General features: G+C 41.1%; 2 protein-coding genes across 2 annotated transcripts in view; both read right to left on the reverse strand.

Moving 5' to 3' along the window:
• Positions 1-577: 577 nt before the first annotated feature.
• On the reverse strand, positions 578-14161 carry LOC139159888 (zinc finger protein 180-like). Its single transcript, XM_070737336.1, has 3 exons — positions 14090-14161; positions 7961-8033; positions 578-3458 (listed from the first exon to the last, which is right to left on the reverse strand). The coding sequence occupies exon 3, from the start codon at positions 2680-2682 to the stop codon at positions 1729-1731; it is 954 nt and encodes a 317-aa protein (XP_070593437.1). The 5' UTR covers positions 2683-3458; positions 7961-8033; positions 14090-14161; the 3' UTR covers positions 578-1728.
• A 1898-nt stretch (positions 14162-16059) lies between these two features.
• LOC139159893 (zinc finger protein 850-like) overlaps positions 16060-16746 on the reverse strand; it is a 36103-nt gene continuing 35416 nt past the window's right edge. Inside the window, exon 6 of the mRNA XM_070737343.1 lies at positions 16060-16133. Within this exon, the coding sequence (XP_070593444.1) occupies positions 16094-16133 (40 nt within the window). The 3' untranslated portion in view covers positions 16060-16093. The remainder of the gene's footprint in view (positions 16134-16746) is intronic.

A 16746-nucleotide genomic window follows, 5' to 3' on the forward strand; every position in this document is an offset into this window, starting at 1 on the left:
AGCTGGCTCATATTTAAATAGTTGTCTACTAGGGCTCCAATATCCCTCACAGTTACTACTGTTGAGCAATGTACCAAATATACTGTACTTGTAAATATTTTTTTCTTGCCTAAATGTAGAACCTTACTTTTTTCACCATTGTATTTCATTTTATTTGATAGCACCCAATGTTCAAATCAGTCAAGATCCTTCTTTATTTGAACCTATCTTCTGCAGATTAGGCTATTTCTGTCAGTTTGGTGTCATCTGCAAATTTCCCCGCTTGTCCAAGTCATTGATGAAGATGTTGAAGAGTACTGGGCCTAAAACAGAGCCTTGGGGTATTCCAGTGTATACATCCCTCCATGTAGATGCAGGTAAAAGTTTAACTTTTTAAAAAATGCTAACAAACCAGGAAGATGGTTAGCCTATAACTTGAAAAAAAAGAATTTGATAAGTAAATTAGAAGATGAGAAAGGATGTATACATTTGCAAAACAAAATTAAGAAATAATTGAAGAATTTAATGAAAAATTATATGATAAAGAAAAATTTCAGAGTAAACGATAATTTGGGAAGAGCTAAATTAACAAAGTGTCTGAGAATATTAAAAATATGTTTAATGAAAAAATAACAATAATGGAGTTGATGGAGGTGGTAAAAATACAGAAAAAAATAACAAGATCCAAGAACCAGATAGATTATCAGTAGAGATTTAAAAATTATGACAAGACATATTAAACCTGTCAATGTTATGCAAGTGAGGCCATTTTCTACTTTCACTTTCTCTCCACCTATAAATTTAATCCTGAGAAATGTGAGAGTAAACTAAATCAGGCCAAAATTCCAACAATCAATTTCTGACCTACACTTTCAAAGAGAGATCACAAATGAAATTCAAGACTTCTCTAAACTCTTGAAATGTTGCCTCATGTCAATTACCTTGTGTGCAATAAGGGATGATTTATGCTTGAAGTTGTTCAGCCGGCATGTCCCAACCACAACAGAAGTAATGTCCACAGGTTGGATATTTCAAAGATTTCTCCATGGTGTGAATCTGGTGGTATCTCACAAGGCTGGAATGATAATTAAAACCTTTCCCACAAAAAGGACATTTCCTTGTGTGCAATAAGGGATGATTTATGCTTGAAGTAATGTCCTCAGATTGGACATTTCAAAGATTTCTCCATGGTGGGAGTCTGCTGGTGTCTCACAAGGCTGCAATTATAACTAAAACTTTCCCACAAAAAGGACATTCAAATGGTTTCTCTCTTGTGTGAGTCCTCTGGTGTGTCACCAGGTGGGAATTCAAACTAAAACTTTTCCCACAGTCAGGACATTCAAATGGTTTCTCTCTTCTGTGAATCCTCTGGGGTACCATCAGGTTGCAATTCTGACTGAAAGCTTTCCCACAGATAGGAAATTCATTATTCTTCATTCTCCCCCCTCCCCAAACATTAAATTTATACATATACCATATCAACATGTTACAAACTTGAACATTTTTACAATATATGATAAACAAATATCCTAAATTTGCAGTTACTTTTATCTCCCATCTGTTTTCCTTCTATATTTCATGTATCTAGCCTCCCTCGATCTCATTCGCTTCCCTCCACCTTTTCTCCCTCTCTCCCTCTTACGTTCTTTCCTCCTACCTCGCTCTCCCTCCTGTGTGAGACTTCTGGTGTGTCACCAGGAGGGGACTTTGACTAAAGCTTTTCCCACAGTCAGGACATTCAAAGGGTTCCTATCCTGTGTGAGTCCTCTGGTGTTGCACCCGACTGGAATTGTCACTAAAACCTTTCCCACAGTCAAGACACTGAAAGGGTTTCTCTCCTGTGTGAGTCCTCTGGTGTCTCACCAGGTGGGAACTCGAACGAAAACTTTTCCCACAGTCAGGACATTCAAAGGGTTTCTCTCCTGTGTGAGTCCTCTGGTGTGTCACCAGGTTGGAACTCGAACGAAAACTTTTCCCACAGTAAGGACATTCAAAGGGTTTCTCCCCTGTGTGAGTCCTCTGGTGTTTCACCAGACTGGAATTCTGACTAAAACCTTTCCCACAGTCAGGACATTCAAAGGGTTTCTCTCCTGTGTGAGTCCTCTGGTGTCTCATCAGAATGGAATTGTCACTAAAACCTTTCCCACAGTCAGGACACTGATAGGGTTTCTCTCCTGTGTGAGTCCTCTGGTGTCTCAACAGGCTGGAATTAACACTAAAACCTTTCCCACAGTCAGGACATTCAAAGGGTTTTTCTCTTGTGTGAGTCCTCTGGTGTGTCACCAGTCTGGAATTATCACTAAAAACTTTCCCACAGTCAGGACACTGAAAGGGTTTCTCTCCTGTGTGAGTCCTCTGGTGTCTCACCAGGCTGGAATTAACGCTAAAACCTTTCCCACAGTCAGGACATTCAAAGGGTTTCTCTCCTGTGTGAGTCCTCTGGTGTGTCACCAGGTGGGAATTATCACTAAAACTTTTCCCACAGACAGGACATTCAAAGGGTTTCTCTCCTGTGTGAGTCCTCTGGTGTGTCACCAGGCTGGAATTAACACTAAAACCTTTCCCACAGTCAGGACATTCAAAGGGTTTCTCTCCTGTGTGAGTCCTCTGGTGTGTCACCAGACTGGAATTATCCCTAAAACTTTTCCCACAGTCAGCACATTCAAAGGGTTTCACTCCTGTTTCAGTCCTCTGGTGCTTCATGACTGAAATTGTGACTGAATTTTTTTACACAGTCTGCACATTCAAATGTTTTCTCTTTTTTGCGAGTCTTGGGTTTGACTGGAATTCTCTTTGAAACTTTCCTCACAGAAAGGATATTCAAATTGTGTTATTCCTGTGTCTGCATCCTTTAGTGTGTCATGACCTGAGAATTTCTAATGAAATGTTCACACAATCTGCACAGTCATATGTTTCCTTACTCATGTGTGTCTTCTGGTGTACCACTATGTTGCCATGCTCACTAAAGACGTAACACATTGGGGTTCTTTTTTGGCTTATCCCTTGTGTAGTTGGTTCCAAAAATCACAAGGGAACTGTTCTGTCTAGCTCCTCAATGTATAAACAGCTGTGATTTGCAATCTCTTGTTTTTCCACAAAAAAGCTGCAATTTTTCCAAAGCTGAGTTCATCAAAAATATGGACAATGCCTTGTTTAGTTGTACTTTCATTCAAGCCATTTTCGACCTCACAGGGAGAGGCCTGCATTACTGTCTGCTCTACATGGCTTTATTGTTGACCTTTTCATCTCAACTGACTTCCAGATATCTCCCTTTTTTGCTGATGGAGGAAAAACCATGTAACGTATCCTTGAGTTCTGCATAATCTGCTTATTCGAGCTTGAAACCTCTCTTGATTTTCTCTCTCTTATCTAACAGCTTATTATTTAAAATATTTTCATTTTTTCCTTGATTTTCTTCCCTTTTCAATGTCGCTTTTTATTTCAATTGTCCCGAGTGGCCTTATTGCCATCCTCTTTGTCTGTAAGATTCAAAGAAAAATAGAACTTTAATTGTTTATAAAATAATTAGAGATGATGGTAAAAAAGAATAAAATTATATATTTTAGTGAAAAGTCAAACATGCCCCAATACTAATCACTTAAATTATTTATGATTCATAGAAGACTACAGAGATCCATGCTCAAATATCCATTCAAATTCAGTTGTTTAATTGGGTCAATCAACATTCTTAACAATGCAAAGGACTAGCAATTGCTTCCAGCTGTGAGGATTCAGCTCCACTGATCTTAGAGGCCTATGTCTTAGAAGAACTTGGACAATTAAAGATAAATAAGGCAATGGGTCCAGATGGCAACCACCCCAGAGTTCCTAAACAACTTAGACCTGTGACTGCGACCCCACTGACTGATTTGTTTAACCAATCCCTTTTAACAGGAGACATTCCTGATGACTGAAGAATGGCCAATGTTGTGCCTATCCACAAGAAGGGTAGTGGAGAAGAAGCTGACAACTATAGACCAGGTATCTTGACATCAGTTGTAGTTTAAATGATGGAGACTTTACTCAAAAGGAAGATAAATTAATACCTAAAAAACAATGACTTATTGGACCCAAACCAGCATGGCTTTACTGAGGGCAAATCATGTCAGACTAATCTCATTGGTTTCTTTGACTGTGTCACAAAGGTGTTGGATGAAGGTGGCCCGTGAATATTGCCTACCTGGACTTCAGCAAAGCCTTTGATATGGTTCCACATAAATAGATACATTAGTGAAGAGTGAACTTAATCTCTGATAGTTCAGTGGATTGGCAGCTGGCTGAAGCTGCAAATGTTTGTGAGTGACATAGGGGAAAGTTTGGTAGGGAGGTTTTGCCCATTTGCCGATGACTCTACAGTGTGCAATAGGGTTGATATTCCTGGAGGCATCTGTAATATGGCAAATGATTTAGCTTTAGTAAATAAGTGGTCAAAACAATGGAAACTGCAGTTTAATGTTTCCAAATGTAAAATAATGCACTCAGGGAAAAGGAATCCTCAATCTGAGTATTGTATTGACAGTTCTGTGCTAGCAAAAAGTTCAGAAGAGAATGATTTAGGGGTAGTGATTTCTGAAGTCTCAAAATGGGTGAACAGTGCGGTCATGTGGTAGGGAAAGCAAGTAGAATGCTTGGCTGCATAGCTAGAAATATAACAAGTAGGAAGAGGGAGATTGTGATCCCGCATTATATAGCACTGGTGAGACCACATTTGGAATACTGTGTTCAGTTCTGGAACCTCATCTACAAAAAGATATTGACAAAACTGAACAGGTCCAAAGACGGGCTACAAAAATGGTGGAGGGTATTAAGCATAAAACCTACCAGGAAAGACTTATTGAACTCAATCTGTATAGAGAGGAGGCACAATCTGAGGTTAGTTGGGGGAAAGATCAGAAGCAACATGAGAAAATATTTTATGAAAGATTAGTAGATGCTTGGAAATAAATTCAAGCAGACGTGGTTGGTAAATCCACAGTAACTGAATTTAAACCTGCCTGGGATAAAGATACAGTGATCCCTCGATTAGCACGGTCTCGATTAGTGCGAAACGCTACAACACGGTTTTTCACAAAATATTAATTAAAAAATACTCCACGGTTTTTTTGCTATACCACGGTTTTTCCCACCCGATGACGTCATACGTCATCACCAAGAGTCACTTCTCTGTCTCTTTCTCTTTCTTTCCTGTCACTATGCTTCAATCATTTTCTCATTTCTCTTTTTTTCTCCCCTTTTTTCTATCATTTCTCTCTCTCTTTCTTCCTCTCCCACACTCTCTTCCTCCCTTCTCTCTCCCCCCCTCCACTTGCCCACGAGAAGAAAAAAAGCAACCTCTGCCGGGCAGCTCCCCTTGTGCCCCCGCTTTGTGCCTGCCTCTTTTGGGGATTTTTTTTCTTTTCTTTTTTGCGCTGGCGGCGGGAGCTGTTGGGGAGGGCTCTGCCGGGAAGGCCTCTCAGCTGCAGAGCCGAATGGGGGCGGAGGCAACAGCGGAGCCCGGCGCTGGGGCCATGCGAGGCTGTTCATCCAGGGGGGCGTGGACTGGCAAGTCGCCCTCCTTTCTCTCTCTTTCTCTCTATTATACCACACCGGTAACAGGGAGAGAAAGAGAGAGAGCGGAGGGCACCTTGCCGGTCCACGCCCCCCTAGATGAGCGGCTCCGCATGGCCCCAGCGCCGCCCAGGCAAAGGGGAAACCCCAAGATCGCTTGCCGCTTGCCGCTTGCTGTATTGCAGCGAAGGAGGCGAAGCAAGGCTCCAAGCTGCAATACGGCAAGCGGCAAGCGATCTTGGGGTTTCCCCTTTGCCTGGGCGGCGGGAAGACCAAGGGAAGGTTCCTTCAGCCGCCCAACACCTGATCCGCTCCGCAGCGCGGCAGCAGCGAGGAGCCGAAGATGGGGTTTCCCCTTTGCCTTTACCCCATCTTCGGCTCCTCGCTGCTTCCGCGCTGCGGAGCAGATCAGCTGTTGGGCGGCTGAAGGAACCTTCCCTTGGTCTTCCCCGCCGCCCACACGCAAACTCCACCATCTGCGCATGTGCGGCCATGAAAAAAATGGCGCGCATGCGTAGATGGTGTTTTTTACTTCCGCACCACTATAACGCGGAAATCGATTAGCGCGGGAGGTCTTGGAACGTAACCCCCGCGCTAATCGAGAGATCACTGTATATCCATCCTAAGATAAAATACAGGAAATAGTATAAGAGCAGACTATATGGACCATGATGTCTTTTTCTGCCATCAATCTTCTAGGTTTCTGTGTTGCTGTGATTATCATCAAATGTACTTTGAACTGCTGGGGATATATAATTGGAGATATCGTGCTTCCCCGAAGATAAGACAGGCGCCCGTCTCGTGATGTGATGCAATTTGGGGGCTCCAGGGCAGGCGGGGTGGACAGAGGGCTCAAGGGTGGAGCTGGGTGTGAGACGGGCGTTTTACCTGTCCTGGAGTTTAGCAGCTCTGTGTGTCTCTCAGCTGGTCCCTTTACAGGGAAAAAACCTTATATGATACATAAACTCTTCCCAATGTGAGAAGTTGTTAATGGCTTCCCCTTGCAACCAGTTTTTCTGTATTTTTTTCCTCTAAAGAGACCAGCCGACAGCCACACAGAGCTGCCAAACTCCAGTACCAGTATGATGCCCGTCTCGCGGTGGGACACAATTTAGAGGTGGCAGGTTGTTCAGGGCAGAGCGGAACAGGGTTGGGGCAGGTCACCCATCCTACATGGGACATGGAGTCCGTTGCATGCCTGATGTTGTATCCACTGACCCCCGTCCGGCGGTAGGAGAAAGAAACTCTTGAGCGCTGCCTGAGGAAGAGCTGACAGCCAAACTCCCAGCAGAGCTCAGTGGCAGAAGCAGCCGGCTGTGCACTTCCTGGTTCACCTCTCTGGCGCGTGTCCCCCCCTCTCTCTGTAGTGAGGAGGGGGGAAGAGGGCACGAGAGAAAAGCACCAGCAGGAACCTTTTGACTAAATGCAATAAATCTTTCCCCTTTCGCTCCAAGAGTCTCATGAACACTCATTTCTCGCCGGATTTTGAAGGGAGAAAGATCTCCTGTGTGTCGGAAGCAGGTTTGGGAAAGACAAGGAAGTGCAGCTCAGCGCAGCTAGAAGTTTGGCTGTCAGCTCGGTGTATTTCCCATCCCGCTTTGCTCAGGAGCCAGAGGCGGAGGAGGATCCGTGTCCTTCAGGGCCTCCCAATGCACCACCCTCGCCTGCATCCCCCCCCCCCCGTCTGAAGGGAGGCAGGTGGAGGGTGAAGAGTCCCAAGCCAGTGAGTGAACAGGAGGCCACCCTCACTTGCTGGACTGGCTCAGCTGCTGATTGTGCCCATACTGGTACGTCTGCCCAAATCCCAGTGACTCTGGGTGGTTTCCAACATTAAAAACTGCAACACAAAACGATGCCTCAGCAATGCTGGCAACAACACACTCAGGTCAACTACTTGATCGGTTCCATCCCTATTCAAGGTCTCCAGACAAGCTGACAAAATCATGTCTTAGGGGCTTTTTGGATAAGCAACAAGGTGAGGAGGAATTGTATTCCTGGGGCGATGATATTCCATAAAGAAGGGGCCACCACTGGGAAGGCCCTTTTTGGGGGGATGCATGGAAACATAGAAGATTGATGACAAAAAAAGACCTCATGGTCCATCTAGTCTGCCCTTATAATATTTTCTGTATTTCATCTTAGGATGGATCTATGTTTATCCGAGGCATGTTTCAATTCAGTTCCTGTGGATTTACAAACCACATCTGCTGGAAGTTTGTTCCAAGCATCTACTATCCTTTCAGTAAAATAATATTTTCTCACATTGCTTCTGATATTTCCCCCTTATTTTTGTGTTCACTTTTCTATTAAATACACTTCTCTCTTGAACCTTATTTACCGCTAACCTGGACTGATTTATTAAAAAACAAAAGTTAGATGAAGCTTATACTACTGAGCCTGATGTTCTTTAGATTGAAATAAATTGGGGGCTCACCTTGGAGGGACATAAACAGTACCAGTACACGGTACAGGTTCCGCCAGAAATCTGATGACACCAAAGGGTTCCCCTGAAGAAAAAAGGTTAATAAACACGGCAGTGAGAGAACAGGAGGCATTTCAAATTGACGTAGGCAGAGCCCAGATGAGCGCAGGGCTTGACAAGCAGACGTCCCTGTCGCCGTCCCTTTCGGCTCAGCCTCTTGCTCCCCCTCCCTCCCTCCCTCCCTCCCTTGCTGGACTGGCTCAGCTGCTCTGGGCTGCCTTCAGCAGTCTTTTGAAACATGCTCCTATTGGCGATGAAGGAATCAATGCTTGCCTCCTGTTCTTCACAGGCAGGGGCGTGTTTCAAACTTACATAGTCAGAGTCCAGAAGAGCTTAACTAGTCCTGCGGTATGTGTGTGTGTGCGTGCAGCTGTCTCTCGCTTGCCCTCGCTCTCCCAGCCAAAAGTTCCCGCCAAAGAAAGACCGGCTCCAGGCATGTCTCCCCTCTTTCCCCAGAAAGTATTATTATTATGCATGTCTTGAAAAGTCCTGTTAGGCTTATTTTCTGGATATGTGTTATTTTCGGGGCCGTTGATATGTTTTGTGCTCTTGTGTTGTTGTGGTTGAAGCTGAAGTAGTCGCCGACAGGCAGGACATTGCAGCATATGATCTTGTGGGCAATACTTAGATCTTGTTTAAGGCGTCTTAGTTCTAGGCTTTCTAGGCCCAGGATTGAAAGTGTAGTCTCGTAGGGTATTCTGTTTTGAGTGGAGGAGTGAAGGGCTCTTCTGGTGAAGTATCTTTGACATTTTCAAGGGTGTTAATGTCTATGATGCGATATGGGTTCAAATCGGATGAGCTATATTCGAGGATGGGTCTGGCGAAAGTTTTGTAAGCTCTGGTAAGTAGCGTGAGATTGCCAGAGCAGAAGCTACGTAGGATTAGGTTTTTCCACTCTGAGGGTCAATGGCTGGGCAGCACCTGGTGAGTTTCTTTAAAGTTTAAGGAGCGGGGAAGAGAGAGACTCAAGAATGCGGAATAGAACAGAAAATACTTTCGGAGGGAAAGAGACAGGATTGAGGCTTAAATGGATGGATGGCTCTGCGAGTTTGAGGAATAAAGAAGCAGGAGGGCTTCAATAAGGCAGCTGCTGATTGCACAGAGAGTACACACACACACACACACACATATTTACACAACGCTCTCTCACACACAAACTCTCTCTCACACACACACACGCTCATTCTTTTAATCTTTCAAATATTTCCCTTCCAATCCCACTGTCATGATCTTTTCTTTTTCTTTCTTTTATTTTTCTACCAATAACTTGAGTATATGGAATTTGGCTCCAAATTTATTAATGCAATTAAAGCTATTTACTCTGTCCAATCAGCTTATATTATCCTTAATGGAGATACATCGACAAAAATCTCTCTTTATAAAGGTACAAGACAAGGGTGTCCACTGTCCCCTTTATTGTTTATCTTAACTCTTGAAGTATTAACTAGAATTATTAGAGATAAGGAAGATATAAGAGGATTAAAATGTAAGAAAGAAACCTATAAGCTTCAAGCCTTCGCGGATGACCTGGTATTTATCTTAGAAGACCCTTTAGAGTCAGGTCCCAAATTACTAGAAGTTCTGGAAGATTATGGTACAGTGGCAGGCCTCAAAATAAATAAGACTAAAACGCAAATTCTAACCAAAAATATGCGACAATCACAGAAAGATATCTTAACAGCTAAACTGGATATTCAAATAGTCACAAAAATTAAATACCTCGGCATTAATTTGACAAATAGAGTGTCCAGCTTAAAATTAAACAACTATGATATCTTAATAGACAAAATACAAGCTGACTTGTTAAAATGGAGAAATTTACAACTTTCCTTACTTGGAAGGATTGCAGCCATAAAGTTAAATACTCTGCCTAAAATTTTGTTTCTATTTCAAACAATCCCTATACAATTAAAACAGGAATTTTTTAATAAATTGACCAAAATAACTAACAATTTCATCTGGCAAAATAAACGTCCCCGAATTCGACTAAAATATTTACAAGGAAAGAAAGAAGAAGGAGGACTGGCACTCCCAATCTGGAAGGATTACCATATTGCTGCATCTTTATCATGGACGAGAGACTGGATGAGCCTAACAAATACTAGACTTCTTAACTTAGAAGGCCACGACCTCCACCTAGGGTGGCATTACTATCTCTGGGATGAAAAGCGGACAACACATAAATACTTCACCAATCACATGATTAGGAAATCACTTATTTATACTTGGAAAAAAATTAAACCTAAACTTTATAAAGGAATTCCCATCTGGTACGCCCCTTTAGAAGCCTATGTTCATCCTAACTTACACAAAAGTAACAACATAATAAGATATAAAGATATTCTTAATCCAAATGGTGCAATTAGAACAAGGCTAGAACTAGAAAATCTGGGTCAAAAAGTGGAATGGTGGGAATACCTACAGATTCAAACTAAATTTAACAAAGATAAAAGCAAAACCGGGATAAGCAAAAATGCCCTGCTAGATAAACTTTGTATAGGCCCTCAAGATCAGCTAATCAAAAAATTTTACGGTTACTTAAACTACAATGAACTGGACAACTTTAGCACAAAAATTAATGTCAAAAAATGGAATTTGGACCTTAAAAATGAGATTAAAGAGGAGGAATGGCAAACACTCTGGAGTAGGAACTATAAATTGACTATTGCCACATCCTATAAAGAAAATCTAGTCAAAATGTTTTACCGATGGCATATTACCCCAATTAAGCTAACCAAAATAAACAATAAACTCTCACCAAATTGTTGGAAATGTCAACAAGAATTGGGCACCTATTTCCACCTGTGGTGGCAATGTACCAAAGCTAAATTATATTGGAACAAAATTGGAATTTGGATTGATGAAATACTAAATCTATCACTTGATAAAACTCCTGAATGTTTTTTATTGGGCATAATCAGACAAAAACTATCGAAACCACAAGTACATTTAATCATACACTTAATAACGGCAGCAAGACTATCTTATGCGCAGTGGTGGAAAAACGACGAATTGCCCCCAAATGAAGTAACAATTAAAAAAATAATATACTGCGCAGAAATGTCGAAACTGATTACACTAGTTAGAAATGAATCATTGGCTACGTTCAATAATTGTTGGGACCCTTTTTATAATTGGTTAGGAAGCAAAAGCGAGAACAACATAGAAACATAGAAGACTGACGGCAGAAAAAGACCCCATGGTCCATCTAGTCTGCCCTTTTACTATTTCCTGTATTTTATCTTACAATGGATATATGTTTATCCCAGGCATGTTTAAATTCGGTTACTGTGGATTTACCAACCACGTCTGCTGGAAGTTTGTTCCAAGGATCTACTACTCTTTCAGTAAAATAATATTTTCTCATGTTGCCTTTGATCTTTCCCCCAACTAACTTCAGATTGTGTCCCCTTGTTCTTGTGTTCACTTTCCTGTTAAAAACACTTCCCTCCTGAACCCTATTTAACCCTTTAACATATTTAAATGTTTCGATCATGTCCCCCCTTTTCCTTCTGTCTTCCAGACTATACAGATTGAGTTCATTAAGTCTTTCCTGATACGTTTTATACTTCAGACCTTCCACCATTCTTGTAGCCCGTCTTTGGACCCGTTCAATTTTGTCAATATCTTTTTGTAGGTGAGGTCTCCAGAACTGAACACAGTACTCCAAATGTGGTCTCACCAGCGCTCTATATAAGGGGATCACAATCTCCCTCTTCCTGCTTGTTATACCTCTAGCTATGCAGCCAAGCATCCTACTTGCCTTTCCTACTGCCCGACCACACTGCTCACCCATTTTGAGACTGTCAGAAATCACTACCCCTAAATCCTTCTCTTCTGAAGTTTTTGCTAACACAGAACTGCCAATGCAATACTCAGATTTAGGATTCCTTTTCCCCAAGTGCATTATTTTACATTTGGAAACATTAAACTGCAGTTTCCATTGCTTTGACCATTTATCTAGTAACGCTAAATCATTTACCATATTACAGACCCCTCCAGGAATATCAACCCTATTGCACACTTTAGAGTCATCGGCAAATAAGCAAACCTTCCCTACCAAACCTTCCCCTATGTCACTCACAAACATATTAAAAAGAATAGGACCCAGAACAGACCCTTGTGGCACACCGCTTGTAACCTGTCTCTGCTCAGAATACTCGCCATTAACAATAACTCTCTGATGTCTATGCTTCAGCCAGCTTGAAATCCACTGAACTATCCAGGGATTAAGTCCAATCTTCACTAATTTATCAGACTACAAGATTGAAATGTTAGATATAATCTTGAACTGTTACAAATCTGGTATAAAGCAACTGCTTATCTAATATAATAACATGAGACTTTATATATATTTGGATATGAATTTTATTATTATTTGTTAATTTCTCTGCAATATGTTTATTTCAACCCTTGCATTTAATCATTCTAGATAAACTATTCGAAACATGGTAATGAGCAAATATAATTGGATCTAGTTTTCGTTCTTAATACAACTCCCATGTACATTCGCCAATACTTTTATCCTTACTACTTGTTTGGATTTTGTTTGTTTGCTTTGGGTTTTTTTTTGTTTTTTTGCATTTTATGTTTTACGTTTTGTATTTTACTAGATGTATTAAATGTTGTACTTGTTTTAATTTTAATAATAAAATTTATAAAATTAAAAGGCAGCTGCTGATTGCACAGAGTACACACACACACACACACACATATTTACACAACACTCTCTCACACACAAACTCTCTCTCTCACACACACACACGCTCATTCTTTTAATCTTTCAAATATTTCCCTTCCAATTCTACTGTCATGATCTTTTCTTTTTCTTTCTTTTCTTTTTCTACCAATAACTTCCCCAACTCATTTTCTTCGTTTTGAATGTATTATTTGTGTAGGAACTACACTCTTCTAGGTATATTCTCAATCCCTTCTAGTCTGCTCTCACTATTACCCCCTCATTTTTAATTGCATCTTCTGATACCAATATGTTCCTGTTACTTTTTTCTTGTCACTCTCAATCCCAGTGTAATCACTATAAATCCCAATATAATTGTCAAGCTGTCTTTTATTTTCAAGTTACTTTTCATTATATTCCAGCTTTTTTTCTGTTTTTTCTTCCACCTCTAAAGTCCAAAAGACAATTTTTAAAATCTTCATGAATGTATTTTAACATCCCAGTGAATTCTTCATAAACACACACCTCCATTTTGTCAGATTCAGACTTTCCTTGTGGACTTTGGACTTGACTTTCTATAGATTTGAACACTGGGCTCTATCCAACAAAATGAAATTAAAGAGAGAGAAAAAGTAGGTTGCACACTTAGCCAAGATAAACCACATAGGAAGTAGGGAATAGATGCTTTAGAAAGATCACATTTAGGATTACTGCAACTTGTTTTGATTACCACAATATTTTAAAAAGTGTAGCAGAGTCTCTATAAAAAGAACAGAGAAGAGAAGTAGGGATGATTAGGGGGCTGGAGGCTAAAAGATATAAAGAAGAGTTGCAGGAATTGGATATGTTTAGTCCAGTGAAAGGAAGGACTAGGTATGACATGAGAGCCATCTTTCAACACTTGAGGGGTCAAGAAGAAGGAGATCAACTTATTTTGCAATGCACCAGAAGGCAAGACAAGAAGCAGCGGATGGAAACTAACCCAGGAGAGAAGCAGCCTACAATTAAAGAAGAATTTTCCCAACACTGAGAACAATTAACCGATTGCCTGAAATGGTATTGAGCCTCCTGCTTGTGCAGGGGTCGGAATAGAAGACCCCCAAGGTCCCTCCCAACTCTCTCACAACCCCCAGTGATGGAGCACCCACAACCTCTGGAGGGAAGCCATTCCCAGAGAATCAACCTTAACTTGAGACTTTTTCAATCTTCCCACCAGCAGAAAATTGCAGCCACCAGTTTCACAGCGTGCAGCACCAGCGGGATTAAATTTGGGCAGGAGAGAAACCTCCAGCACCAGCAGCTGACGCGCTTCAGCCCGGTTGCTTCTCTGCTTCCAGGCCGTGGAGGGAACAAAACCGCCCGACTTGCTCCCGGACTCTCCCCCCCACCTGCCCTCAACTCACCTTCCTGCTACTGCTTCGATCCTCGGAAGAGCACAAAAGACCTTCTGCACCCCACCTCCCTCCCGTGAGTCTACCGGACGAGGAAGTCCTGTGTTTCTGATCTTTTCTAGCAATTCCGTACTCGATGGTTTTAACGGCTCTATCAGGCATGTTTCAGGCACATATGTTGCCTATCTGACTGCCATCTCCTGGTAGCGGCAAAAAAACACTCTTGTCCCGTCTCTAAGGCGTTTGCAAGATGTTTTAACTGTATAAATGCTGTCAAATCTTTTTCACTTTTTCACTTTGCAAGTGAGCCTAGTGAAATACTGTAGTCAAATGTGATGCTTTTGGAGCCGTTTATGTTGAGTTTCAATCTATTGTGTGCTTGTGCGTTGTTACGTTTGAAGCTGAGGTATTAATTGACAGGTAGAACAGTGTGGCAGATGATTTTATGAACTACATTAAGATCAGATCGAAGGGAACGGACCTCTAAATTTTTTGAGCCCAAAATTTCAAGTCTGGTGGAATAAGGTATTGAGTTCTGAGAAGAGGGGTATTCTTGCGAAATATTTCTGGACTCTCTCAATTGTAAATGTTCATGAAGGTTTAAAGAATGACACAATCGTCTTTGTTCAGGGTGACTCTCAGTGGAAATCAAAACTCTCTATATCCCAAAACTTCAAGACTGATTTCCCACAGCTCCTAAGTATTTATTACATGGTAGCACCATTAGACCACTCTAAGGGAGACATCTTCATTCCTATGGTCTGCATCCAAGAGCCACCAGCATACCTGAAGGAAGAAATGTTATATCTGCTAAATGCTAAAATCCACATTCCTCTGCAAATTGACCTGTACAGAAGTCTCCAGCGGCTTCATTATGAACAGCATGCAGCAGGGTTTAGAAAATGGGGTCTACAAAAGAGGGAGTGATAGCCTATACATAGTAGAAGATATATTTCCAAAAGGATTTGTAAAAACCAAAAACCAAAAGAGAGTATCTCATCAAACTATATAGCGGACAACCAGGCTAACAACAACAACAAAAACAACAGTTGGAAGGGACCTTGGAGATCTTCTAGTCCAATCTCTCTGCTTAGGCAGGAAACCCTACACTACTTCAGACAAATGGTTATCCAACATCTTCTTAAAAACTTCCAGTGTTGGAACGTTCACAACTTCAGGAAGCAATATGTTCCACTGATTCATGGTTCTGTCAGGAAATTTCTTAGTTCTAAGTTACTTCTCTCCTTGTTTAGTTTGTACCCGTTGCTTCTTGTTCTACCCTCAGGTGCTTTGGAGAATAGATTGACTCCCTTTTCTTTGTGGCAACCCCTGAGATATTGGAACACTGCTATCATGTCTCCCATGTTCCTTCATTTCATTAAACTAGAAATACCCAGTTCTTGCAATCGTTCCTCATATGTTTTAGTCCCCAGTCCCCTAATCATTTTTGTTGCTCTTCTCTGAACTTTTTCTAGAGTCTCAACATCCTTTTTGCATCATGGTGACCAAAACTAAATGCCGTATTCCAAATGTGGGCTTACCAAGGCATTATAAAGTGGTATTAACACTTCATGTGATCTTGATTCTATCCCTCTGTTAATGCAGGCTAGACAAGTGTTGGCGTTTTTGGCAGATGCTGTACACTGCTGGCTCCTATTTAAATGGTTGTCCACTAGGGCTCCAAGATCCCTCACAGTTACTACTGTTGAGCAATGTACCACATATACTGTACCTGTGAATATTTTTTTCTTCCCGAAATGTAGAACTTTACTTTTTTCACCGTTGTATTTCATTTTATTTGATAGCACCCAATGTTCAAATCTGTCAAGATCCTTCTGTATTTGAACCTATCTTCTGGAGATTAGGCTATTCCTTTCAGTTTGGTGTCATGTGCAAATTTTTCCCCTTGTCCAAGTCATTGATGAAGATGTTGAAGAGTACTGGGCCTAAAACAGCCTTGGGGTATTCCAGTGCATGCATCCCTCCCATGTAGATGCAGGTAAAAGTTTAACTTTTTTAAAAATGCCAAAAAACCAGGAAGATGGTTTGCCTATAACTTGAAAAAGAAGAATTTGATAAGTAAATTAGAAGATGAGAAAGGATGTATACATTTTCAAAACAAGATTAAAGAATAATTGAAGAATTTAATGAAAAATTATATGATAAAGAAAAATTTCAGAGTAAAAAATAATTTGGGAACAGCTAAATTAACAAAAGTGCCTGAGAATATTAAAAATATATTTAATGAAAAAATAACAATGATGGAGTTGATGGAGGGGGTAAAAACACAAAAAAAATAACAAGACCCCTGAACCAGATAGATTACCAGCAGAGATTTAAAAATTCTTACAAGACATATAAAACCTGTCAATGTTATGTGAGTGAGGCCATTTTCCACTTTCCTTTTCTCTCCACCTATAAATTTAATCCTGAGAAAGGTGAGAGTAAACTAAATCAGGCCAAAATTCCAACAGTCAATTTCTCATCAACAGTTTCAAAGAGAGATCACAAATGAAATTCAAGACTTCTCTAAACTCTTGAAATGTTGCCTCATGTCAATTTCCTTGATTTATGCTTGAAGTTGTTCTGCCGGCGTGTCCCAACCACAACAGAAGTAATGTCCACAGATTGGACATTTCAAGGATTTCTCCATGGTGTGAATCTGCTGG

Source organism: Erythrolamprus reginae, chromosome 2 (genome assembly GCF_031021105.1).
Source record: "Erythrolamprus reginae isolate rEryReg1 chromosome 2, rEryReg1.hap1, whole genome shotgun sequence".
In the NCBI taxonomy this organism is placed as follows: Eukaryota; Metazoa; Chordata; class Lepidosauria; order Squamata; family Dipsadidae; genus Erythrolamprus; species Erythrolamprus reginae.

Bases quoted from the DNA above. Each gene is read 5' to 3' on its own strand.
- LOC139159888 (XM_070737336.1), bottom strand. From the start codon at position 2,682: ATGAAGCACCAGAGGACTGAAACAGGAGTGAAACCCTTTGAATGTGCT.